Source organism: Xenopus tropicalis, chromosome 2, assembly GCF_000004195.4.
Source record: "Xenopus tropicalis strain Nigerian chromosome 2, UCB_Xtro_10.0, whole genome shotgun sequence".
NCBI lineage: Eukaryota > Metazoa > Chordata > Amphibia > Anura > Pipidae > Xenopus > Xenopus tropicalis.
Window position 1 is genome coordinate 158,817,108 of NC_030678.2, and position 27,955 is coordinate 158,845,062.

At 41.2% G+C, this 27,955-nt stretch overlaps 1 protein-coding gene across 1 annotated transcript; it reads right to left on the minus strand.

Moving 5' to 3' along the window:
• Positions 1 to 2,199: 2,199 nt before the first annotated feature.
• gja3 (gap junction protein alpha 3) lies at positions 2,200 to 26,207 on the minus strand. The gene is given in 3 exon segments (NM_001114249.1): positions 2,200 to 3,538; positions 25,074 to 25,163; positions 26,099 to 26,207. A coding segment is annotated over 1 exon segment (1,245 nt). The 5' UTR covers positions 3,522 to 3,538; positions 25,074 to 25,163; positions 26,099 to 26,207; the 3' UTR covers positions 2,200 to 2,276.
• Between the last annotated feature and the right edge of the window lie 1,748 nt (positions 26,208 to 27,955).

A 27,955-nucleotide genomic window follows, 5' to 3' on the forward strand; every position in this document is an offset into this window, starting at 1 on the left:
ACCCCTTATTGGGGGCAGAACAGCCCTATTGGGTTTATTTAATGGTTAAATGATTCCCTTTTCTCTGTAATAATAAAACAGTACCTGTACTTGATCCCAACTAAGATATAATTACCCCTTATTGGGGGCAGAACAGCCCTATTGGGTTTATTTAATGGTTAAATGATTCCCTTTTCTCTGTAATAATAAAACAGTACCTGTACTTGATCCCAACTAAGATATAATTAATGCTTATTAGAGGCAAAGTCATCCTATTGGGTTTATTAATTATTTGAGTTTATCAATGTTTAAATGATTTTTTTTTAGACAAAGTATGAAGATCCAAATTACAGAAAGATCCCTTATCCTCAAAACCCTTGGTCCTGAGCATTCTGGATAATAGGTCCCATACCTGTAGTTATGGATTGCACTGCTTCTCTCAGACAGCTCTCACTGTACTGTAATTGCATATTTGATTTGGGTGTTTCTACCAACCAATACACATTACACATTATGTAATCCCTTGAGACATTTATATAACACCATTTTGCAGATATGTAACATTATACCTGCACAACTAACATATCTAAATACATGATACAAACCAATTTCTATCTAACAAAACAATGTTTTTTTAATTATTGTTTTTATGATCAACTATTTAAAACAAAACTTGCTCAACATGCAGGTTAGTTACAAACAAATAGCTTATCCGAAGCATTTCAGTATCAAGTAGTGTTCCTATATATCAGGGGTCCCCAACCTTTTTATTTTTTTTTTTACCTGCAAGCCATATTTAAATGTAAAAAGATTTGGGGAGAAACACAAGCATAAAAAAGTTCCTAGGGGTGACACATATGGGCTGTGATTTGCATTCTGATAGCCCCTATGTAGACTGACAGCCTACAGGAGACTCTGTTTGGCAGTACACCTGGTTTTTATGCAACCAAAACTTGCCCCCAAGCCAGAAATTCAAAAATGAGCACCTGCTTTGGGGCCACTGAGCGCAACATCCAAGGGGTTGGGGAGCAACATGTTACTCCTGAACCAATGGTTGAGGATCACTGCTTTATATATGGAGTGCTTGGGAATTCCAGACACATGGTCTGCCTGTTACAGTATAACGTGGGTATTGTCTATAGAGAATTCCAAAAAATGTGTTCAGAAATGAAGAATACTCAAGTTTCTAAAGCTACATGATTAAAACATCTGAAACTTTGAATGCTTTACAAAAGAACTATTTTTGAGAAGCTAAGGGCTTAATGCACACAATGCACCCCAGGCATTATTTCTTTAGTTTCACAGAAACACTGCACTGAGTCCTCTATCAAAAGAAACACAGGATTTCTTGTCTCCTTTTTTGTAAACATGTTCTTGGGTATCTGACTTCCTCTCTCAGAAAAATCCTTCATTACTGGGCCCAGAGTCTGAGCAGCTCTCTCCTCTCCCTTCTCCTGCTCCCCCCTCCCATAAGAATTCATAAAACTCACTCATCCCACCCTGAGGAATGTGTAATCTGAGCTACCAAGGCTAGCGCTGCAGCAGGAAGCTACTGAGACCAAGCTAAAATGGCAGCTGCTATCTTAAACAAACAGAGGGAGCTTTTAGGGCTCTTTACTCAAGTATGGTAATGCTTTCTGCAGAATAAATATAGTGTTCTAGGTGGCACTAATCTGGCAAATCTATTCGCAGTAAAATGCCAAAATGACTTTCCTTCTCCTTTAACGGGTGGTCTAGTTACCCTATTACACTGAGTAAATATTTCTTTTATAACTTGTGTTTTCTGTTTAAGGCCCTGGGTAAGTGGTGAAGAACTGACTTTAGGCTATCAACATTATAGCCCGTGCATACTTGGTGGTGTCCAAAGATGGCTGCCTAAAGACCTGTAAAGTGCTTTGAATCCACTTAGAGAAAAATAACCTGTAGCATATATCAGATACTATGATGATTGTTATTTTAGTATAGCATTTGAAATGCCCAGACATGAAGTTTACACCTGGGAACCCTAAATGACACAACACCCATTACAACTCACAGTATGCATTTAGCAACATGCTTCAATTCTTGTGGGGAAAGAAAACCTTTCCCCTCGGTTTCACTAGTCTGTCTTTCCTAGTCTGCTTTAAATAATACAAACCCCTGACTCATTCTGACCCTTTTAGTGCAAAACATACTTATCGTATGCTCAGTAGCACTTAACGGATGAATCAAGTACACTTGTTTCTCATTTTGCTCTTTATTGTCTAACCAGCAATGTAGGCACTGATAGATTTCCTTGCTGGCTTCACTTTCCTCTGTTAGACAGCTAAGTCATCTGACCTTGCTCTGCTACTGCTGGACCTGCTAGACCTGCTGAGTCTTCTTGCGTCTATCATGACAGGCGGCTGGTGCATTTCCACCCTGGTGGTCACAGGTCTGTCTTCTGCCCTTGCACTGCTTCCACTGGCTTCTGTTGTTAGCATCTCCTCACATCCTCCATCATTTCTCAGACTGTCTAAGGCAGAGGTAGTAGCACTGCAAGAACTGCCACTGCTTGACCTAGACATTCTCTCACGTTCCACTGCTAGATTGGTCCAGTTTTGCTCAGATGCAGCTATGAGATGTTCATGATGGCTCATCAGAGAAGGAGACTCTAGAGCTTCCTCCGGCACAGATGTTATTTTGAAGTCTGGAGCAGAGAACCTGGCATATGCATGATGCAAGACTGGAAGTGCAGCTGCCACATCAGTATAGTATGGTGGAAAGGACATGCTAGATGGGGCAGTTTGAGGGCTTGGAGGTTCTGATTTGTTGCAAGAAGGATCAGGGATGTATCTGTTTGTCATGCCTTGCTTGAGTTTTTTCCACCCCAGATGATATATCTCTAACATATTCAGCAAAAGAGACACACAAGCCACTACAAGCATAAATATGATAAAAATGGTCTTTTCCGTTGGCCGTGAAATAAAACAGTCCACGGTGTTAGGACAAGGCCAACGGCTGCACCTGTATAGGGGTTTTAGCTGAAAACCATATAAGAAATACTGTCCTACAATAAAGCCAATCTCAAACAAAGTCTTGAAGATGATATTAAAGACATAGGTGCGAAGAAGGGCACCTCCTATCCTGATTTTTCCCCTCTCGTCTCTAATAGGTGGCTTTTCCTTCTTTTCACCACCCTTTATTAAATGTTCCTTTTCACTGGCACCTTTAATGCACTTCTTTAGCTCCTCCTCTTTCTCTTTCCTCTTTTCTTCCATTCGCACAATGTGCAGGACATGGCCCAGGTAGATAAGGGTAGGAGTAGACACAAAAATAATCTGGAGGACCCAGAACCTAATGTGAGAAATAGGAAATGCTTTGTCATAGCAGACGTTCTCACAACCTGGTTGCTGCGTATTGCAAGTGAAGTCAGACTGTTCATCCCCCCAAACCTCCTCTGCTGCAGCTCCCAGTACCAGGATCCGGAAGATAAAGAGCACTGTCAACCAAACCTTGCCAATGACTGTTGAGTGTTCTTGAGCATTTTCCAATAGTCTCCCCAGAAAACTCCAGTCGCCCATTGTTTCGGATTCCTAACCTACAAAGCAATCAAAAAGCCATTATTTAAACATGGATTTATTACTTTTATTATCTTCAGTTCTATAATTTATGTACAAACATGTTATACTAAGTAGCTCCACTAATATTAAAAACATTTTCACTTAAAAAAATATTTTTGACGGTGAAGTAAATTAAACGAGAAGGAAAGGTAAAAACTAAGTAAGCTTTATCAGAAAGGTCTATGTAAATACAGCCATAAGCACTCACAGAAACGCTGCACTGACTTCTCTGTCAAAAGATTAGTTGTGTCTGTAATTCCTGTGCCAGAGACACACAGCTTTCTGCTCTCTGCTCTCTCCTGCTCCCCCCACCCTCAAGAATGCTAAGAACTTACTCCCTCCCCCTTAGGAATGTGGATCTGAGCCAATCAGCAGGAAGCTGACTTATAGTCTAACTAACTGAGCATGTTCACTTGGTCTGGGTGTCTGTGCAGGAGCGAGGCATTATGGGAACTTTCTTTACACAGCTCAGCGTTTTTTCTTTCTGTTTGGCTTCAGATCTTCTAAACAGGTGAAATATGGGGAGACTTAAGGGCACTATTGAGACAACTGAAGGTATGCCTGCAGCTTGAGATTAACTCTTTATTAGCCTTTCCTTCTCCTTTAAAGGTATAAATGTACATACTACAATACCCATAATATAAGGTCACATTTTAAAAGTCTTTAATGCTCAAAACTGTATCCCTGCAGGTGGCATCGCCCAGGGCATATGTATACTTTTCTACACGTATAGGATCTGCTATCCAGAAACCAGTTTCCAGTTAACCGGAAAGTCCATTTTCTATAGACTCCATTATAAGCAATATAGCAGCTCCCAGTAGGTATCAGAATAGCACTCAATAGTAAGAAATCCAAGTCCGGCTTGGGACTCCTCCAGTTACATGGGAGTAAGAGAAACAATAGGTTACCTGAAAGCAGTTCTAATGTGTAGCGCTGGCTCCTTCTGAAAGCTCAGACTCAGGCACAATGCACTGAGATGGCGCCTACATACCAATATTACAGCTAAAAATACATTTGTTGGTTCAAGAATAACATTTTAAATGGCAGAGTGAAATATTTGCTATGTAAACAGTGTAATTTAGGAATAAAAAGTACCCCATAAAAACCATGACAGTATCCCTTTTGACCCTTCACGTTCCTAAATTAATTCCCAGATTTAATTTGACATCTAACATTTTTCACCACCACTTTATTCTCTTGTTTATGTGCAATCAATTTTAAAAGTTAATTTACAGTTAATGTAACCTTAAACTTATATATAAAAAAACCCCCAGTTAATAAATATCTGCAGCTATACCATAAATAATCTTCCAAAGAAATACAATTTGTCCTGTATTATAGCTCTATTGCCCAATATTTTAAATGTATTTGATTCTTGCAGTATATAACAGGAGCTGCACTGTTACCTGAACACAACCCTGGAAGCCTGACATTTACACAGGCCTATTAAAAATAATACAAAAATATAAAAAATAAACAAGGTTCCCTGATGGATCTGAACTGAGCTACAAGCTAACACATAGGGATGTGCGGTTTCTATGAGATTTGCAATTTGTCAGAAACATCTCAAAGAAAGGCATATTCTTGAGCAGAAATTTATTCACATAGAGAGCTATTTGTCAAAAAGGTGGTCATTTATTTGTCATAAAGAGGCAAATAAACTTAGCATAAATAATTAACTATTGGAACAACAAAACATCAATAAAGAAAAACTTCCAACGCTATCTTACTGAGGCTTATACAGGTATAGGATCTGTTATCCAGAATGCTCGGGACCAAGGGTTTCCCGGATAAGTGGTCTTTCCATAATTTGGATCTCCATAGCTTAAGTCTAAACATTAATTAAACCCAATAGGACTGTTCTGCCCCCAATAAGGGGTAATTATATCTTAGTTGGGATCCAGTACAGGTACTGTTTTATTATTACAGAGAAAAGGGAATCATTTAACCATTAAATAAACCCAATAGGACTGTTCTGCCCCCAATAACGGGTAATTATATGTTAGTTGGGATCAAGTACAGGTACTGTTTTATTATTACAGAGAAAAGGGAATCATTTAACCATTAAATAAACCCAATAGGGCTGTTCTGCCCCCAATAAGGGGTAATTATATCTTAGTTGGGATCAAGTACAGGTACTGTTTTATTATTACAGAGAAAAGGGAATCATTTAACCATTAAATAAACCCAATAGGGCTGTTCTGCCCCCAATAAGGGGTAATTATATCGTAGTTGGGATCCAGTACAGGTACTGTTTTATTATTACAGAGAAAAGGGAATCATTTAACCATTAAATAAACCCAATAGGATTGTTCTGCCCCCAATAAGGGGTAATTATATCTTAGTTGGGATCAAGTACAGGCACTGTTTTATTATTACAGAGAAAAGGGAATCATTTAACCATTAAATAAACCCAATAGGGCTTTTCTGCCCCCAATAAGGGGTAATTATATCTTAGTGGGGATCAAGTACAGGTACTGTTTTATTATTACAGAGAAAAGGGAATCATTTAACCATGAAATAAACCCAATAGGGCTGTTCTGCCCCCAATAAGGGGTAATTATATCTTAGTTGGGATCAAGTACAGGTACTGTTTTATTATTACAAAGAAAAAGGAAATCAGTTTTAAAATTCTAAATTATTTGGTTAAAATGGAGTCTATGGGAGACGGGCTTTCTATAATTCAGAGGTTTCTGGATAACGGGTTTCCGGATAAGGGATCCCATACCTGTATTTGTAACCCCATGACATATGTACTTATATCAAGAAATAAGACTGTGGATTCGCAGGACATCAGTATATAGAATATAATTAATATAATGATATAAAAAAAATATTAATTATAAAATATACTTTAATTTTAGGACAGGAATTTAATTCTTTTAAAGGGGAACTTCAGCTTCCAAACCAAACCCCACATAACACAGAAGCCCCTAATATAGGTATCACTGCAATCTTCAAAAAGTATAAATAAATAAATACCATTTTTATATGCTGAAATCCAGCTACAAAACAGTTCTTCTCTTTCTGCATCATTTGAAATCCTGGCAGGGGAGGAGGGACTAAAACACTGATGTTACAAATTGTAACAACTTCTCCCCAGCTTACAGACAGCATGCAGGAACTACATAACCCACAATGCATTGTTATTCTTTGCATATAAGAAATTCCATCAGAAACTGCAACCCCAGCAGCCCTACACTGTAGGGATCTTCATGGCAAGGAGAGCCCACTTATGTCTTCTGGTTTCCTGTGGCTCTCTAGGGCTGTGACAGACGGGGAGATTAGTCGCCGCGCGACAAGTCTCCCTTGTCGCAGGCGACTAATCTCCCCGAAATTCCATCCCACCAGCGAGAATGTAAATCGCCGGTGGGATGGCATACGCGGTGCCCTTAATGTTCACTATATTTTGGCAAATGCTATACTAAGAAACTGACTTTTAAATTGATCTCCTGTAGCTGCAAAGTTGTGTTGTTGTTTGGGAAATACCTTATCTCTTGCTACGTTTAGGGCTCTGGCACACGGGGGAGATTAGTCGCCCGCGATAAAACTCCCTGTTCGCGGGCGACTAATCTCCCCGAGTTGCCTACCCCTGCCATCCCACCGGCGAACATGTAAGTCGCCGGCGGGATGGCAGACGCGGCGGGGCGATTTCCGGAAATCGCCGAAAAAGACTCGCAAGTCTTTTTCGGCGATTTGCGCTAAATCGCGCCGCCGCGTCTGCCATCCCGCCGGCGACTTACATGTTCGCCGGTGGGATGGCAGGGGTAGGCAACTCGGGGAGATTAGTTGCCCGCGAACAGGGAGTTAATCGCGGGCGACTAATCTCCCCCGTGTGCCAGAGCCCTTAGTGCAAGTACTGGGACAATTACCTCTCTATCTTCATCTACCTACTGTGTATCGCAGATAGATATTGTAACCTTAGATAGATTACATCTAAAAGAAGATGCCAAAATCAGTTCATTACGTATTGGGATCTGTGTTACAGAGCCGGAATAGCGTAGTTATACAGACTGGTGGTAAGTACATCAGGAGAGCATACAACCAAGTATTACTTATGACTGTGTAAAAAATGAACTGTTGTTGTGTATATAGTATATATATTGCATTGCACCTACTACTAGGTATGTACTTATACTGTAATGTCACCCACTGTGACCTACAGCACTTACATTTGCCCATTTGTGTCTGTTAGTTACCCCTCCCATATAGATTGTAAGCTCTACGGGGCAGGGACCTCCTTTATCTTGTGTTTCTGACTCTTATTGCAACTGTAACTTGTATTTATTTGTATTGGTGTACTTTGTATTTATCCATTATCTTTAACCCCCTGTCTGTATTAATGTATTCTACTGTACAGCGCTGCGTACATAAGTAGCGCTTTATAAATAAAGATATACATACATACATACATTTACTAATCCACGAACGTCCGAAAGCGTCCGAATGCGTTTTTTCCGCAATGATCGGTATTTTAGCGATTTTTTCGTCACTGTCATGATTGTTTCGGATTTTGCGTGACTTTTTCGTCGTCGTTACGACTTTATCGTATATTTTCCGTGACTTTTTTTGTCCCCGTTGCGAAAAATTCAGATTGGTTTTTCCCGCTGTTTACTATAGCACAATACTGAAAAAATCACGACGGCGATGGAATAATCACGCAAAATACGATAAAGTCACGACGTCGCCGGAAAAGTCGCGACACATAAAAAACAATTGTGATGGCGACGAAAAAAAATCGCCAAATTTTCCATTTCCAATCCGTTTTTTCCCCATTCGAGATTTGGATTCGAGGATTAGTAAATGTGCCCCCTAGTGTATCAAGCACAAGGCAAAATATGCATGGCCGTAAGGGTGCCCTTTGATCGCTATACCTGCGTATAACATCGTGTACATTGGAGGAATGATAATGGAACACGCCGGCTCTGCCTGTAGGACTCCCATAATGACACAGATATAATAACACATGACACAGATCCAAAAACTTGGAGCTCCACCTTGGACTATAGCATTGTGACTTTTAAACAGATATTTATGTTCTATATACACTGTATGTGTATCCTTGTTATGAGCTACAGAAGCATTTGGGGTGCAAGCTTTTTTAATACCCTGGGTACCGCTGGCACTATAGCAGGGTGACTGGCACATCAGTGATCAAGCCCCCATTTGTAATAAAAGACACTAAGGGGACGATTTACTAACAGTCAGATTTTTTTTTCTTCTCATTCAGATTTTTTAGCACTAAAAGTTGCAGAAAACAGTCACTACTTTTCCAAAACTTACTATGCGACAAAACTGCCTTAATTCCGAATCTGAAAATACTAAAACTGGTTGAGATCATGTAGTCAATGGGCCCCCTTACAACTGGAGACAAGTTGAAAAAGTTGGTGACTTTTTCCCGCATGTGCCCTAGGGTTTTTGATAATTGTCAGACATTTGTGTAAATGAGTTTATTAGAATTTTTTAAAAAATTAGAAAAATTTGAGTTTTATTAAATCTGCCTCCACGTTTGCCGAGGTGCAATAATCCATAGCAACAATAAGATGTTTGCTTTTAAACAACTGACCTGTATATGCTCCCAGCTGATTGGTTGTACAGGTATCAGACCCCTTATCCGGAAACCCATTATCCAGAAAGCTCCGAATTACGGAAAGCCTGTCTCCCATAGACTCCATTATAATCAAGTAATTCAAAATTGTAAAACTGATTTCCTTTTTCTATGTAGAAATAAAACGGTACCTTGTAATTGATCCCAACTAAGACAATCATATTGGGTTTAATTAATGTTTTATTGATTTTTTAGTAGACTTAAGGTGTTGAGATCCAAATTACGGAAAGACCCCTTATTCGGAATACCCTTGGTCCCGAGCATTCTGGATAATGGGTCCTATACCTGTATAGGTAACAAGACCAGTTTGTTACTGCTCTATTTACTAGGGATGCACCGAACCCAGTTTTTTGGGTTCAGGCGAACCCCTGAATCTATGGTAAGGGATTCGGCCAAATACCAAAGTGAATCCTAATTAGGATATGCTAATTAGGATACAGAAGGGTTAAATGTCGCCGTGCACAACGATAAATTTAACCCTTCCAAATCCTAATTAGCAAATGCTAATTAGGATTTGGATTCGGTTTGACCAGGATTGTGGTTTCGGCCAAATCCAAACCCTGCCGAAAAAGGCCGAATCCTGGCCGAATACCAAACCAAATCCTGGATTCGGTGCATCCCTACTATTTACCTATACAACCAATCAAGCTTTGCTCCTTTTTATTACATTTTCCCTATAACTTATGTTACTTATGTTCAAGCTATGAGCTAAGGGGGCCCAGACTGAAGGCCAATCAGGGTGAGGTTTGTGATGAGTGATGATTTACTGCTCGGGATATTCCTGGAACTACATCTGGGGAATCCAAACATTCTATATATCTGTAACCTTGTTATGAGTTATGTGGCCCAGTATGAGGAGTGCCGGATACCTCTAGAACTATAACGCATTACATGGGGTGTATCAGTATTTGTATGTATTTATCATGAGCTGAGATGGACTGAAAAGGGGCACTTTAGCCCAAACTTTCTGAAAATGCTCTTCTTCCAGTTGTTAAGACATGGCCCAAGGATAGAGAAGTGAAGAATTCACGCAGCCCACACTGGAGGCACCAACTACTACTAAACCAGTTTGTCTCCCGTTCCAAGAAGTTTACCTCACGCCAGCAGCTTCTTGTTTAATTCACCTTGAACATTCTGGGTACTATGCCAAAAAGCTTTGGATTTCACATTAAAACTTAAATTTCTATTTTTTATTAATTGGTGCCCATCATACAGACTGTGAGAACTAAAATCTTAGGAACTATGTGAGCTGCACTGTCAGCCCAAAGCACCGTAACTCCCAAGGACACGCGTTGCCACCTTCTCTGTCGTATCTGACCCACATTGTCAGCGCCTACTATAGCAACCAACAAGTTTTATTTCATGTAGGAGAGCGACAGAAAGGCAAATAACTAAAAACAACTTGCTTATGGGTGCAATTTAAACAATGAAGTTAGGTTGAATAGTAACTTACTAGGGGTCAGAAATGTGAGTAGACTGTGGGCTAAAAGAGTCTCTGCCCTAATTGTTCCAAGAAACACTCGTCAGCAACGCTCTCATGAAGTATAGCTTTGCTTAGTATGTATAAGTTGTAAAGTAACATTCAGTAGAAACAAACAGCCTACACATCTCAAGACCTTCCTGCTCAAGGGCCCTGGACCTTGCAGCCATGCTGCTCTTTACATACCTTTAGCCAGATAATATCTTTAAATCTGACAAACTAAGAGTTACAGGAAGAAAAACAAGTCTAGAGAAAAATTCTCAGCCTTAGAATGTGCCCCTTCTGTCCTTTGTAAAGGATATTTTGCAAGTAGGCAGTTTCCAAACAACAAGGCCATCAGTCACAGAGATGGCAAAATTACTGTGTCATGAAAAAATCTTGAAAAACCATGATGGCATTTATTCACAAGAAACCACTTCTTCTTCCTCCAATCTTAACATAACTTTAACTTCATTAAATGGATATGTATCATAGCAGGTTGTAAACAAGGTCAGTGGAAAATATATAGTAAATAATGTACCCCCTATTGTAGAATATAAGGACAAGCAACAAGGAGTTCTCTGACCGTATAAAGGTACAAGGCCGAGTGCTTTCATGCAAGTCATGGAACTCTGAGGTGACTTCTAATATCTTTATATCTTACATCAGGGGGGATATTTATTATTAGTGATTAGCAAATCTGTTCTGTTATGCTTTGACAAGAAATTCTCTATGGAAAAATTTGCAAAATGCGGGTGCTGCGTGTCTTTTTTTGACATGCAAGATTTTTTTGATGCGACCGCACCTATTTTGACACGACCAAAACAAATTCGCCAGTGGCAAAATACAAACATTGCTGCAAATCCATGCCTGGTGAAACAATCATCATTAATTATTATATATACAAGTTTCAGTGAGTCATGTGACAGAAATGACATCACTAAGCGTCATTTATAAGATTATAATGTACAAGATATTCATGGCTCTTGTGTAATATATATTTATCTAAAACATGAACATTTGAAAAAACGCCCTGGTGTACGGGGACCAGCAACCAAGATGCTTAAATAAAATGAATTTTGTATTAAGTGAACATGTATGCACAGCTGATGTGTCTGTCCCTGCTTGAGACCTTTTTTCAAAAATTAATTTTATAGTTATATTTTTACCAACACTATTTTGTGCTTATTTGTTTTAATACCATGTGACTAAAGACAAAACCAACAAAAGCTAACGGACAAACAACAATACAGTCAGGGTGTGATGTCTGAACTCAGGAAGCCACATGTCTAGATAATGAAGTCACTGGCAGTTGTGCTGAGCACACATCACTATACAACGTCTATGTCAGCCATGAGTAATGTGTGCTACATTAGGCTCAGTTTGAGAGGAATGCTCTTATGGACAAAGTCCAAGTTACACTTTATTAGTGGAAGTTATAGTCAGTGCCATCTCCAGTAAGAAAGCTAAGACAGACCAGGACTAGGGGAAGGCAGGAGAGGTACCTTACTAGCTCCCCCCCCCCACACACACTGTCACGCCCTAGGCAGGTACCTCTTCTGCCTACCCCTGGGAAAACTACACCCCCAGAATGAATACTTAACCAACAGACAGTTTATATCATATTAAGTGACCTATTAAAGAATCTCACCAAACTGGAATATATATATCAGTAAATATTGTCCTTTTACATCCTTTCCCTTGAGCTGCCATTTAGTGATGGGCTGGGTGCTCCCTCAGAGATCAGCTGACAGGAAATAATGCAGCTCTGACTGTAACAGGAAGTAGTGTGGGAGCAAAGGCAGAACTTTGCTTTAATTGGCTGATGGGGCCTAGCATGTATTTCTATTTAGGATTACCCAATAGCACACACACTACTAAAAAAAGTATATGTTTAGGAATGGTTTATTTAGATGAAGCAGGTTTTACGTATGAGCTTGTTTATGCAATCTATTTTTATAGAGACCTACATTGTTTGGGGGTATAGTTTTCCCTTAAATTTTCTAACTTCCAGTTGTTGGTATGTTGGAGAATGTGTGTGCCATATACACACTATAACACAGCCATGCCGTTCCTTTAAATGCATGTTCTGTATGTGGCCACACAATTACCTATAAGCCAGGAGCACCAAGTCACGCACAATTCAAGGGGCCCATTACATAAACACATTGGGCCTGATTCACTAAAGGGCGATAAAACGTGCGCTATTCTTATTGTGCGCTAAAATTTTTACCGCCGCTTAATTTTGGCGATTTTTCGCACGATTCACTATAAGCATACTCGCGCTTTTTTACGCGCGATATTGCAAGCGTTATTTAACTCGCGAAAGACTATTTCAATGCGGTATTTGCCTGTACATGCGCTAAATTACACGAATAATCGCTGAATATGAATGGTAGCATAGAAATAGTGTATAAAAATTGTCGAAGCATATAAATGGTGTATATAAATATTAGCCACATATAAATAGTAGATGCTTATAAATAGTAGCCACTAGTGATGAGCGAATGTGTTCTGGTTTCTTTAGTGAAAAATTAGCAAATCTTTCGAAAGATCCCCGAAACGGCAAAAATGTTGTGCGGGCAAAAAAATTGTTGCCCGTGACTATTATTTTTTGACACTTGTATCAATTTGTGGATGTGCGGTGAATTTTTGCGTGGCGAATTTTTTCATGCGTTTTGCCATTGGCGGATTGTTTTGCGAAACGCATGAAAAAATCCGCAGCGAAAAAATTCAACGCACGTCCAAAAATTCGCTGCGAATCCATGCCTGGCGAAACATTTCATCACTTGTAGCCAAATAGAAATAGTCGCGCAAATGAACGCACGCCATGTTAGCCATACACGCCAATACTTGCGGAAAATTACTGTATTAAAAATGACCATTTCGCTGCAAACTGGCGGCTGCGTCACTCTAGGGGAAACACAAACTTGAATAAATAACACTGTAAGTCCATATTTTATTGCAAAAAATCATTTACTGTACTTTTGTATAATTTTTCGCCTGCCTGTAGTAGGTGTTAATTTTCGTATAGCCGAATGCGATATTTAGCGTGCAAAAGTTATAGTGAATCATGCGATCGTATTCTTTTCAGCGCGGAAATTAACGCAAAACGGTAAAACTAGTGCGAGAAATACCCCATGCGAAAATGGCGATTTTTCACACGCGATAATACTATGGTGAATCGCGCGCAAGTTATTTTGCGTTTTTTAACTCGAAAAAGCGTGCGATAATTTTTATCGCCCTTTAGTGAATCAGGCCCATTGTACTTAACCTGAACCCTTGAGACACCACCAGTTCACACTGGTCCTATTACAAATCAACATCATTTTTCTTATTTTTATAAAAAAAAGGGTCAACATAGGCAGGAAATATTTTCCAACTTCTCTCCACTAATAAACATTACAAAAATGTATAATAATGATAGTGGCCTGGGCATAGGAACACATTTATTTATGTAATAGTTCCATTAAGAGCACTCTAAGCATGTTTATATAGAAGATGTGATAAGTAAAAAGGCTGACATCACGCAGTATTATCAATACATGAAGGGAACCTCTAACTGTAATTGGCCATGTAAAGCTACGCACAATGTTTATGGAGGGCATACGCCTAATCAGTAATTTCACCTCTAAGCCCTAAGGAGAAAAGCTGAGATGATAATATATTTCAGGAAGCTTGTATTTGGCCACAAATGCCAGTTCCTCACATTCAGCACTATGAGGAAAGAATAAAGCTTTTCACAGCTGTTTTCACATCTGATCTCACACTAGGTCAGAGCTGAAGGAGATGTCTGTAGGCTCCTGCTGTAGGAAGGAATATTGTTTGTGGGTTTTGATGCAAATTATTGGGAGAGGTTAGAATGACCACACAGATACCCAGAGAGAGACCATTCAACATCATTTTTATATTTACATGTCTTGCAACCAGGGGCTGGCCAAGCTGACCGGGCGCCCTAGGCAACCCGGTCGGCCACTCCCCCCCCCCAAACGGTGCATGCGCGCCAAAGCACAAGCTAATGAAAAGCGGCGGGGGCAATGACAGAGGAAGAGGACTAGGGGTAGGCAGGAGAGGCAGCCTGGCACCCCCCAATCGTTGTGCCCTAGGCAGCTGCCTTTTCTGCCTACCCCTAGTTCCGGCCCTGCTTGCAACTGACCCTGACTTCCATGCATGGCAGGCGTTACATTGAGTCCCTCAGATCTATACACTCCCTTACATAAACTATAAATACCAACATCAAAACTAACTGAGCCCCTCTTATAGGCATTAACAGAATCTGCCATTACCCCATCACTAGGAAGGGCATTCCCCAACCTCACTGCCCTCACCGTGAGGAACCCCCTACACTGCTTCAAATGGAAGCTCCGTTCCTCTAATCTAAAGGGGGGCCTCTGGTGCGCTGATTGTTTTATGGGTAAAAAAAGAACATCCCCCATCTGCCTATAACCCCCTCTAATGTACAAAGTACTTGTACAGGTAAGGGATCCCTTATCCGGAAACCTGATATCCAGAAAGCTCCAAATTATGGAAAGCCTGTCTCTTGTAGACTCCATTTAAATCAAATAATCCAGATTTTTAAAATTGATTTCCTTTTTCTCTGTAAAAATAAAACAGTACTTTGTATTTGATCCCAACTAAGATATAATTACCCCTTATTGGCGGCAGAACAGCCCTATTGGGGTTATTTAATGGTTAAATGATTCCCTTTTCTCTGTAATAATAAAACAGTACCTGTACTTGATCCCAACTAAGATATAATTACCCCTTATTGGGGCAGAACAGCCCTATTGGGTTTATTTAATGGTTAAATGATTCCCTTTTCTCTGTAATAATAAAACAGTACCTGTATTTGATCCCAACTAAGATATAATTACCCCTTATTGGGGGCAGAACAATCCTATTGGGTTTATTTAATGGTTAAATGATTCCCTTTTCTCTGTAATAATAAAACAGTACCTGTACTTGATCCCAACTAAGATATAATTACCCCTTACTGGATGCAAAACAATCCTATTTGGGTTTAATTAATGTTTTATTGATTTTTTAGTAGACTTAGGGGCCCATTTACTTACTCACGAACGGGCCGAATGCGTCCGATTGCGTTTTTTTCATAATGATCGGTATTTTGCGATTTTTTCGGAAAATGATCGCGACTTTTTCGTTATCAATACGATTTTTGCGGAAAAACGCGAGTTTTTCGTAGCCATTCCGAAAGTTGCGATTTTTTCGTAGCGTTAAAACTTGCGCAAAAAGTTGCGATTTTTTTCGTAGTGTTAAAACTTGCGCAAAACGTCGCGCCTTTTAAGTTTTAACGCTACGAAAAAAACGCAACTTTTCTCGCAAGTCTTAACGCTACGAAAAAATTGCAACTTTCGGAATGGCTACGAAAAACTAGCGTTTTTTCGCGCAAATCGTATTGGTAACGAAAAAGTCACGATAATTTCCGAAAAGTCGTAAAGGTGCCGAAAAAATCGCAAAAAATACGAAAAAGTCGCAAAATGTTTGTTTTCCAATCGGAATTTTTCCAATTCGGATTCGAATTCGTGGGTTAGTAAATCAGCCCCCAAATGTATGAAGATCCAAATTACGGAAAGACCCCTTATCCGGAATACCCTTGGTCCCGAGCATTCTGGATAACAGGTCCTATACCTGTACAGACTAATCATGTCCCCTCGCAAGCACCTTTTTTCACACTACCATTTAGTGCATAACTTGCATTTATATTAATTCTACCAAATTCCATCACTTTGCACTTGTCCACATTGAACCTCATTTTCCAGTTTGCTGCCCAGTTTCTCAGTTTTGTCAAATCGCTCTGCAAAGCGGCAGCATCCTGCATGGAATCCTTTACAAGATAAATATCCTTCTGTTTTTAGCATATCTGTGCAATCTTTTTCTTTTTTCATATTTCATTTTTGGCCATTTATTTAATTTTTACTTTTGCTCCTAAATACACTCCTGACAGCAACCATTATTTTCCATGTCATTATCACCTCCAATCTCTCTCAATATATCCCAATCATCTCATATATCTCTCAGCTTTACATAGTAACATAGGTTCAAAAAAGACACATGTCCTTTGAGTTTTAGCTATTAGTTAATCACGAGGAAGGCAAAAGCACCATCAGCAGCCTCATCAATTAGCCTCAACATGACAATTAGATAAGTCCCTGGATCTATTATTTTCATTAACCCTGTATTTCCTCACTTGCATGATCCAAACCATGATCCAAACCCCAGTTCAACCACTTCAGGTAGAGAATTCAGCAAAACAGATTTTTCCTCTTGGAGGAAACATCACCAACTTAAACATAAATGAACTAATTATTTCTGACCAAAACCTGACACTACTCTCATGATTATTGTTTTGATTGCATATTCATTAACCCATTTTGCCCCAGGGTGGTCTTTGGCTCTTACTTTTGCGGGTGACATCAACGTCACTCTCAAAACCCATCAATGGTTCTGTCAGACAGACTGTTAAAACACTTGAATCCTATCCTCTTTTGAATACTGTAACTTTCTGCTAATTTTAGTAAAAATCCAACTGACAGATTGCTAGAATGTGCTTAATATAAAACCAACCCTAAAAATGTCAATAACCAGCTAAGCGCTTGACTCTGCGGTACCCCACTACGCAACAACTTGAATCCTACCACTTGAAACACCAAGCCTCATAATAAGAAATGTATAGCGCTGTGTACACTTTTAGCATTTATACATTACAAGCAAAAGGCTTATTTAGATTGTAAGCTCTACGGGGCAGGGACCTCCTTCCTACTGTGTCTCATACCACATGGCACTTACTCCATGTGTATTTATACATATTTATTGTATTTATTATAACACTTGTCCTCCCTGTGTGTAATTCTGTATACTGTAAGATTGTACTCTTGCGTACCCTTGTGTCGCTTTATAAATAAAGTTATACATATGTAGGGACCCATAGGGTTAAGCTCCCTATGGTGTTATCCCTTATCTTTATCTAATCTGTATTGTTATAGGGCAGAGCCCTCTGATATCAGGTTACTGTTATTAGGCTACCCCCTATAGGTTTAGCCCAGGTTGACCACTCCCCTTGGCAGACTATATAGTGTCTTGCACAAGGAAGTGGCTTCCTCTTTTGGCTGCATGCTGTGTTCTGGACAGATCCCAACTGAGCCTGGACCAGAACATAGGCCCAGAAGCCATTTGTACCCTAGGGGACCACCTACCCTAGTGATAAGTCGGGGACAGGGCCCCGTGAACGAGGTAAAGCCAGCACAGTCAGTTTTGTTATTAGCACCCTCTAGGAGTGGTGAGTGTAGTCAGTCTATTTAGTAAGGGCAGTAAATAGCCCCATCCAGGAGTTGTAACTAAAGGGTTTAGTCTACCCAGGCTTTGTGTGCCATTTCTGCAGGACTGCGGTTAAGACATAGTATTCAGGCAGTTTCTCACCCTGATCAATAGTCGGCCGGAGGGATCCATTCCAGATAAGGGGCATCCATTCCTGAAATCAGCTAATCCTCTGTGCATTCTCCAAAGGGGTTATTCTGTGCCTAAAGTGTCACATCTGCTGTACTATCTGTGACATCATACACTGCTGTGTCTGTGAGTATAACCCTGCTGCACTATTTAGTTGTGCCTTTCAATAAACTTGTACCATAGTTATTAAGCAAGAATCCTCTGGCGTCCATCTTTTACCACTTGCACACCACACCTCAGCTAGTTGTAGTTCCACTACACCCTCGCTCCATCCTGATTCTCCCATATAGCGGAGGCTCACCCCTTTGTATTAAGTGTCGCAAATGTAACCCATGCTCTCTATTCACTACTAGCCTGGGTTTATACCAAATTGGGTCAGAAAAGCGTTACATTTATGGCGCCCAACGTGGGGCCCGAAGGGTTAAATTCATTTTGAAATTATCGGAGCCATTACCTGAGGGGCTGAGTAAAAGTGTGTGTGCTACTTTAAAAATTTCTGACAGGCACTGCCGGACGCGTTAGGCAAAAGGCGCCGCAGTCCTGATCGTAATTTCTGAGTACTAATTGGCCGTGGGTTCGGGCTTGAGGATTCCCCCCCCGTGTAATCCCATTGGCTGGCGGAGCTATCCATCACCGCCCTTGTAACTTTGGCGCCCTTTCGACGAAATCCCGCGAGAGGCGGGTTGTTTGTGAGATTTGGGCGGCCATTTCCCCGAGATAGTGACATCACGGCGGCCATTTTGGGTTGTACTTTCCCAGAGAGAGGACGCGTGTGCCACTACTCGAGTCTGATCCAGAACTGAAAGTGTTGTGCGGCTGCCGGCACTACAGTATTCTCACCTGCGCTATCAACGTCCAAATACCAACCTTACTCAGCGGCTGCAGAGAAGGATTGATCGGGTATATCACTCCGGGACCAGCGGCTGCGGCCCGGGTGACGACGCAATAGAGCGCTTACCATACAGTGAGTACCCCACGGCTGTGGGCTACCTTCTAAAGCGATATCACTGATCGGATCACGGCTGTGACCGATTGTACAACAGCACCTTTGTACTTTGCCATATATCATCTGTCCGGGAAATCGCGGCTGCGACCGGGCATTTGGGCTGAGACTTGCTGCTAAGTCAGCTGAATCATTGACCCGCAGGCACGCCTGAAGGCTGCCATTAAAGTCTGGGACAGTTTGTGCAAAGGATTAGAACTATATTGCCACCATTGCAGAGTGACCTTTGTGTTACCAGACATGGCGGAAGCTAATGAGCCGCGCCTAACTCCCCCAGAAAGTGTGGAGAAAGACATCCCCATTCATGAGCGCCTAGTGTGGCTAGGAACCTATGGGGAGAGAATGACTGAAGATGGCACTGTAGTGGTGGAACCACAATGTGCGATGTGCCGCCAAGCTATAGTACAAGCTTGGAAGGAGCTGGAGGACTGTTGTCCTTTTTGTCAGACCCGTTGCTGGGCGAGGCCCATGGGAGCCCGGAAAGGAACCATTTCTACCCCAGGTACCTCCAGATCCGCAACACCCTCGTTGACGGCTCTATACCCGTTGCAGCCACCCTCACCACAAAAGGTGGAGGGAGGAGGGGTATCCATCAGGTCAGTTAGCCCAGAGATTGACGCGGATGCCATTTCTGTGGCGGCCTCAGAAGCTATATGGCCCAGTGATAGGGAAGCAGAGTTCCCACCATCCTCCAAAATTTCCTCGGCTGCATCAGAGGTGCAGTCCCAGCTGGCACTGCTGAAATTAGCAGTGGGAAGGGGAAGATCACGCTCTCCCACTCCAGAAGGAGCCAGTGCTGTGTCAACCCCATCCACCGGGAGTGACCTTTTCATAAGCGGTTCATTGGCCAGACAACGCCAAGTTCCCAACTGGATGGCTATGGATTTTGGGCCCCTTCCAAAGAGCGCTTCTGATGAGGAGCATCGCCCATTTGAGCCACCCAGACCAAACGAGAGACCTTCTAGTGACCCGCCAGGCTGGCCTAACATTCCACCTCCTCCACATGCGGTCAGTAAGGAAACATCCTGCTGGGTTGCCCAAGGGAGGGCTGATGCTAGCAAATTTCGGTCTGTGTCACGGGTCCAGAGGCTCATAAATGAGAAGGTGTACCAGCTTTGGGGCTTCTATATGCCCTATGCCCCTGAGTGGGTATACGATGAAGTGGAGAGGCTCCTAGACGAGTGGCTCTACGGAGTTCTCATCCGGCGAGAAGGTCTGACACCTGGAGGCCTCCTGCATCAAAACGCCACAAAGAGGAACCAGGACGCGGAATACCTGGCAAACCTGGCGAGAGAATGGTGGTTCGGACGAACCATTCTGAAACATGGAGTCCGGTCATGCGGTAAATTCCAAAAGGACCGTACTTTTGCCCTGCTGTCTAATCTACCATCAGGGGCAAAGATCGACAAGCCCCATCCGGCCTACTATGTCGCTTTCAAGGTGACCAAGGATAAGTATGACCGCAATCTCCACTGAGAATCCCATGCCGGTCTGGATCTTCATCCCAGATGGGATTTTCCCCCGGGTGGGAGGTGGGTGTATACTTCCTTAAGGTTAAGGGAAAACCATCCACCATTTTGGGCACACCTCTAAAGAGACTGCCGTGTTTTTGCCGCCATAGGGTGTGACCCCTTCTTTCAGTTTGTCCACAGTGATGGACGTGTGTTTTGTTCTTTAAAGTTTGGGACTCTCCAAATCCTATAGTGAGAGACTGTAAAGTTTGTAAAAAGTTGGGTGAACAATCCAAAGACTGCTGCGCCCCATCCCACTACAACTTCTATTTTCATCTACCTCATCTAGGGATAGAAACCATTGCCTAATCCACACCACGAAGTGCATGTCGAGTGATCCATGAACACTGGGTTAGGGTGGAAGGCCTGGACTTAATAAAGTTGATGGGTGGGAGTGTGTCACAGTTTAAATTGTGCCCAATAACAATTTCTTTACAGCCAAGCATTGTGCCTGGGGACCCCTGAGTGAAGGCAGGATCATCCTCATGTGTAAGTGTATCTGTCATGCCCCTGTTGCAGGTTACAGGTGGTATATCTAGGATACCTAAGTGCGTGCCTGAGCACCCCTGTTTAGTGGTCAGGAAGGTGACTCAAGATTTATAAGTATTGTGCCTGTTATACCTCTGTTGCAGAGCCAGAAGGTATCTCAAGGATCTTTATAAGTAAGTGCCTGAGTGATACATAGTGACACTCATGTATTGTATATGGTTTACAGAAACGAAACTAGTAACGAAACAGTTAAAATTTTCTGTGCCTTAAAATTTTTCATTTTCAGCTATCCAATGTACCGGATACTCCTCAGGAGAGGGTATCAGAAACGGATGTATGAATACTGTATTTTTGCACTAAATCAATGCACTACTGTTATTGCTTGAAATGTGTACTTATTTTTATTTACCATTGCCGGGTCGGAATGGATTTTTCCCCCGGGTGAATGTAGGGACCCATAGGGTTAAGCTCCCTATGGTGTTATCCCTTATCTTTATCTAATCTGTATTGTTATAGGGCAGAGCCCTCTGATATCAGGTTACTGTTATTAGGCTGCCCCCTATAGGTTTAGCCCAGGTTGACCACTCCCCTTGGCAGACTATATAGTGTCTTGCACAAGGGAGTGTCTTCCTCTTTTGGCTGCATGCTGTGTTCTGGACAGATCCCAACTGAGCCTGGACCAGAACATAGGCCCAGAAGCCATTTGTACCCTAGGGGACCACCTACCCTAGTGATAAGTCGGGGACAGGGCCCCGTGAACGAGGTAAAGCCAGCACAGTCAGTTTTGTTATTAGCACCCTCTAGGAGTGGTGAGTGTAGTCAGTCTATTTAGTAAGGGCAGTAAATAGCCCCATCCAGGAGTTGTAACTAAAGGGTTTAGTCTACCCAGGCTTTGTGTGCCATTTCTGCAGGACTGCGGTTAAGACATAGTATTCAGGCAGTTTCTCACCCTGATCAATAGTCGGCCGGAGGGATCCATTCCAGATAAGGGGCATCCATTCCTGAAATCAGCTAATCCTCTGTGCATTCTCCAAAGGGGTTATTCTGTGCCTAAAGTGTCACATCTGCTGTACTATCTGTGACATCATACACTGCTGTGTCTGTGAGTATAACCCTGCTGCACTATTTAGTTGTGCCTTTCAATAAACTTGTACCATAGTTATTAAGCAAGAATCCTCTGGCGTCCATCTTTTACCACTTGCACACCACACCTCAGCTAGTTGTAGTTCCACTACACCCTCGCTCCATCCTGATTCTCCCATATAGCGGAGGCTCACCCCTTTGTATTAAGTGTCGCAAATGTAACCCATGCTCTCTATTCACTACTAGCCTGGGTTTATACTAAATTGGGTCAGAAAAGCGTTACACATACATATACATACATTTAAACACAAGCTGGAGGCAAGTACAAACTGCTAAAATGGTAGCAAAATTGTCTGTGCTAAAATGCTTTGCTCCTATACAAACTCCTTACTTGTCGCAATAAAGAAGTAGGGTTCCTTTATCAGGATGCAATAACACATGCAACTAGTGAAGGGAATGCTTTTGCCATTATTGATAATAAGCAGGTCCAGAGTGGCATTTAAAATGGGTCCTGGCCTTAGAGATACACAGAGGCTCAAACAGAGGCAATAAATAGTGACTGTCTATGGCAGGGTCCCCCAATTTTGAATTCACATTCAAATGGAAAAAACATTGGAGAGTAACACAGGCATTCAGAGTTCCTGGGGTACCAATTATAGACTATGAGATAAGAAGACTCTGTTTGGCAGGACTAATGGTTTTTACGCAACTCAAGCTTTACTTGAAGCCAGGAATTCAAAAATAGGCTCCTGCACTGAGGCCCCTGCGAGCAACATCCATGGGGTTGGTGAGTAACATGTTGCTTGCGAGCCACTGATTGGGGATGACTGGTCTATAGCATCTAACAGCAGCCCCCCTGTCATTTTCCAGAATCTGCAAGTTATAAGTTGGGGGCCTGATGTAAAGCGCCAAATACACACACAAAAAATCAACAAAGAAATGTGCCACAATTTTCATGCAATATAAAAGGTAGACACTGGAATTCTGGGGGAAATACAGCATTGTGGGTAAAAAAACAGTTGCATTTACACTCATAAATAAGCCTTGGACTGAAATCTGAGGGGTTTGAAGTACACACAAAATAGAAAAGATGGATAATCAACCTTCCACCAAGGCTATAAAACAACTAAAAACGTTACTAGAATAAAACATAGGGATACAGGAATCTGAAAAATTACTGTTATATACTGTTTTTATTCATGTTTATATAGGTGTTTATTCATCAGAAATGTGAATGTGCTCTAGGTAAAAGTAGCATTAGCATTTGCCATGTTACCGTGTTTCCCTGAAAATAAAACACTGTCTTATATTTTTTTAAGCTCCAAAATTTCCACTAGGTCTTATTTTCAGGGGATGTCTTATTTTTCCATGAAGAAGAATACAGTACACATTTATTCCATCGTTTGGGCGAGATTTATCCTCCAGCCCTAGTTGGGTGTCTTATTTTCGGGGGGTGCCTTATTTTCCGAGGGGGGTGAAAAATCGTGGAGGTGCCTTACTTTCGGAGGATGTCCTATTTTCGGGGAAACAGGGTAGGGGGCACAGTAGCCCTTGGGCCTCACAAGATTTGCAACTGAACATGACAAGTGAGACTGGCTTTGCCTTTTAGCAAATACATGTTCTTACTTGGCCATTCTACTACTGACTGTCATTGCTTGCTAACACTAACAGCCACACATTTGTTAAGAACGCCCTGCAAGAGTGACACACCCTTTATTTATGTTTTTTTTTTTAACAGGTTATACAAATAATTGCAATTCTGTAGATTGCTTAGTTATGAAACAAGGAAAGGAGAGGGTTCAGAGGGTAAGAAAAGATAGGGGAGAGAGGAAAAAGAGGGGGAACAGTAAAAGTAAAAATAACATCCACGTTGCCAAAACATGAGATACCAGGTATCAGATATTTAGGTTTACAAGTAGGTCCGGGGGTCCTTTTCTACTTTGCCTATGGGTGGTCTTTTGGAGAAAGTGTTGGTTGTGAGTGGGTCACTCTCCTTCATTTGTGTCTTTGTGGTCATTTCTCCATTCAGGCTGAGGGGTCTGAGGTACCAGTTTGCCCAGCTAGTGGATACAATAGGTCCCATGGTTGATTGTCATATTTTAAGTCTTAAATTAAGTATATCATCCCTGCTAGGTAGATTTTAATAATTTCTTTGACATCTGACTCAAACCACAAAGGTTATTCCTTAATGGTTGTATAAATATATATATTGTGAGATAAGCTCAGGATTATACCAAAAGTGGAGGTGTAGGGTTGGGGATAGTAGCTTGGTAGATACCAATCAGTTGTACTGTAGCTTTAAGGAGAGCTGCGTCTAGTCATGATTACACGATGTTCCTAATTTTCAGACATTTTTTGACTGACTGACCCTAGAAATATCCATAGTTTTAAATACTAAACCTTTAAATCTTTCATGCCATAACAAGAATAACTACAGATTGTGTAAATATACTATTTATGGAAGGTGTGGTCAGAGCCAGCATTATGGAGGGACAGGCAGTAATCCTGTCAGGGCTTGTTCAAAGAAGGGGTGGGGCTTCCTGCAAAATGGGGTTTGGGAAGATTAAATGTGGGTATTGGGTGGGCTGGGCAGGGTTGGGCAGGGTTGGGCAGGCCAGTATGTGGCCAAGCAGGCATGCCAGGTCTCATGGATCATTACAGCAGCCTTTGGCCTTGTGCTATATACCCACTTTGGTACAATTCACATATGAGCCAATGTGCTTTTAAACAGCCCTTTGAGCCAATCTCCACCTCACTAGGTAGCCAGCCTGATTTCACACGTCTCAATGCTGTTATTGAAACCTTCAATATGTAAACTCCCAGCACTAGTATGATTGCAAATCCCTTGTGCATATAAGTAATGGGATGAGATGAAGGTAGGAGACATGATACTTACTGAGGATGAAGGCTTACAATCTATCAGGGATGTCAGGCCAGCAACCCTCCAGTTACAATTTCCTGCATCCCTTGAAGACTGCTGAGAATGCTGGGAATAGTAGTACAATAACAGATAGTTAGACGGTTATATCCACGATATTGATACGATTGCTTCTATTGCTCTTTATAAAATGTCATGATTTTTATTTCTTCTTTTTTTGCTGTTCTAAGTCACTGTTCCCAAAAGCTGCATTAATGAACCCCAAGCCTTTTTTGAAAATACATAGAAACTGTGCAGTCAGGACCTCTGTAGGGCCAATCTATACTCCTGGGGCCCAAACAGCCACTAGGCCTTGCACACTGGCTGCTGCACAGGCTTACAGAAAAAGTATGAAAAATGATATACACCTCATGGCAATTTCTGAGTTTTTCATACAGATATTGGATCTTCATTCAATTATTAATATTATTAATATCAAAAGTAATTCATTATTTTTCATATGGAAAAAGTAAGTACATTCCTAATTTATTACTAGCCCTAAAATCAGGAGCAAATGATTAGAACTTTGTTAGTGAGGTTCTTGTAGGAACTTGCCTTGTGTACCTCTGAAATTTAGTTTGGTTTGTTCTTTGTTCTTGAAGTGTGTGGTATGACCATGCCTAGACTGAAGGGGTTTCCTGAGGCTTTCAGAAGGCTATCGATGACCATGAGTCTGCAAAGGGCATTATATAGACTGCCAAACAATTGGAAATCAATCATTTTACTTTCCTGGAAAAGGAACTACAAGCAAAGAAGACTTCGATCAGCTGCCAACTTGCCAAGGCTGCCCTAACAAGTTCATGCTGCGAGCAGATGCTGGAAGAAGATCTAGTAATGGGGCGACAGGTAGCTCTTCCCACTAAACATGTCAAAGTGCATGAACCTACCATTAGACTTTACAAATGAGATCTACATAACTAAAGTTTGGCCATTAGCACCTAGGCCTGGAGTTGTTTGGCCACAGTACCAAAGACAACATTTCTAGAGAAGAAACTGATACCAACCATAAAGCATGGTGTAGAAAGTGATATGGTTTTGGGCTACCTTGCTGCATTAGGCACTGGGCAGTTAACTATCACAGAACTCAATTAATTGTACCAGAAGTTGTTGGAGGATAATATGAAGCCATCTGTTAGAAGACTGAAGCTAAACTGAAAGTTGACCTTGCAACATGACAAGGACCCTAAACACTACAGTTAATCTGCCGGCTGAAAATAATAAAAGAATGGTTCTATGTAGTCAAAGCCTGGATATAAATCGAGACACTGTGTGCGAAGGGGTAGTTGAAAAATACAATAAACCCCACAAACATTGTACAACTCAAACAGGGTCAGACTGGGTAGACAGGTCTCCCTAACCCCCTAAGAATGCAACAAGGTGTGACTTGTGCGCGCAGCTCACCTTTATCTTTATATACTGATAGAGTGGAGATCTAATACTCATGTGTCTACATATATTAAGAAAGGAAACTTTAGAAAACAGTTTTACATGAGTAGTACTTACTTGTTCACATGACTAATATTTAACAGAACCAATAACAACCCAACCCAAGACTGGCAGTATGGCTTCTTTCTGTGCCTCTGATTACTTGTCTTATTTTATCTACTCTGAACACTTAGGAAACACAGTGACTGCAAAACCCAAAAGTTTAATATCCCTGTTGGTTTGTAGCTCGATATATAAAATAACAATAAGCCAATAAGTGGTTTTATATGCTGCCCAAGATAAATATATAATTTGCTCTTATTGTAGTGTGACTGGTTTTATTTGTTTTCTTTCATATAAAATACATTTGTTTTGAGAAGATACAGTACTGTATTTATAAAGGACCCATGTATTACACAGAGGTATATACTAGAAGGCAGATACCCACTGGGTAATAGAATGTACATCATACTAATATGGTATATGGGGCCTGAACACAAGTGCTTGCAATCTAGAGAGGAACGCATATTAGTATATTTTACTATAACAAAGTAGGTAATTATTTATTAGGTATATTTCCCTTTGACTCCTTGTGGCCTAGAGTAACTTTATATCCCTGTGTCTAGGGCAGCTTGGGTAGTGGCCTTCCCAGCACCCCACTTGGCAATTTAAGCATTTTTTGAGTGATATCTTATGCATTCTACCTTAGCTCTCAGCAGCAGCATCTCACATCAACAAAAAATGGCGGCAATTTTGAAGTTCTACATCACTTGAATAGCCTCAAAGGATGATTATCTAATGCTAAGTGAATAAAATTCCAATATGCTTTGGCAGATCTATACATATATATATCATTACTATAAAATCTAATGTAACATTCATACAGTCCAGTCTCCAGTTCAGCTCAGTTCAAGCTTTTCACTAATTTCATGAAAGCTCTTCCCATGCCATGTGATGGAATAAACTGGCACCAGTAGCCTGTAGTGTGTTTATAGATTATGTTGCCAGTGTGAGCCATAGACAGCTTAAATATCCATTGCTTTACATTTAAAAGGAATAGACACTAGCATTCATTTTGCCCTAAATTTGTGAATTTGGCTTCAGCCTTTCCTCATATGGAGGGCAAGGGAATTGTGGATGGAGGATTAATGCTGTATAAACACAGCTCATAAAAAAAGCTTCATAGACACATTCCAGGGCATGAAGAAATGCAAGAGGGGAGAATGTGAGAATAGGGTAATATCAGGATTGGTTATATGCTTATAGAAACCAGGGAAAAGCACAGTTACACAGTGCAATAGGCACCAAGTCATTTCCATCCAGTTTCTCTGTGTGTTTAACATTTAAGCTGCATTTATGCCACCATGCCTTCTGTTATACATAGACAACCCATAAATTCAGCCATATGTTCTGGGGGATAATAGTAATAATAATAA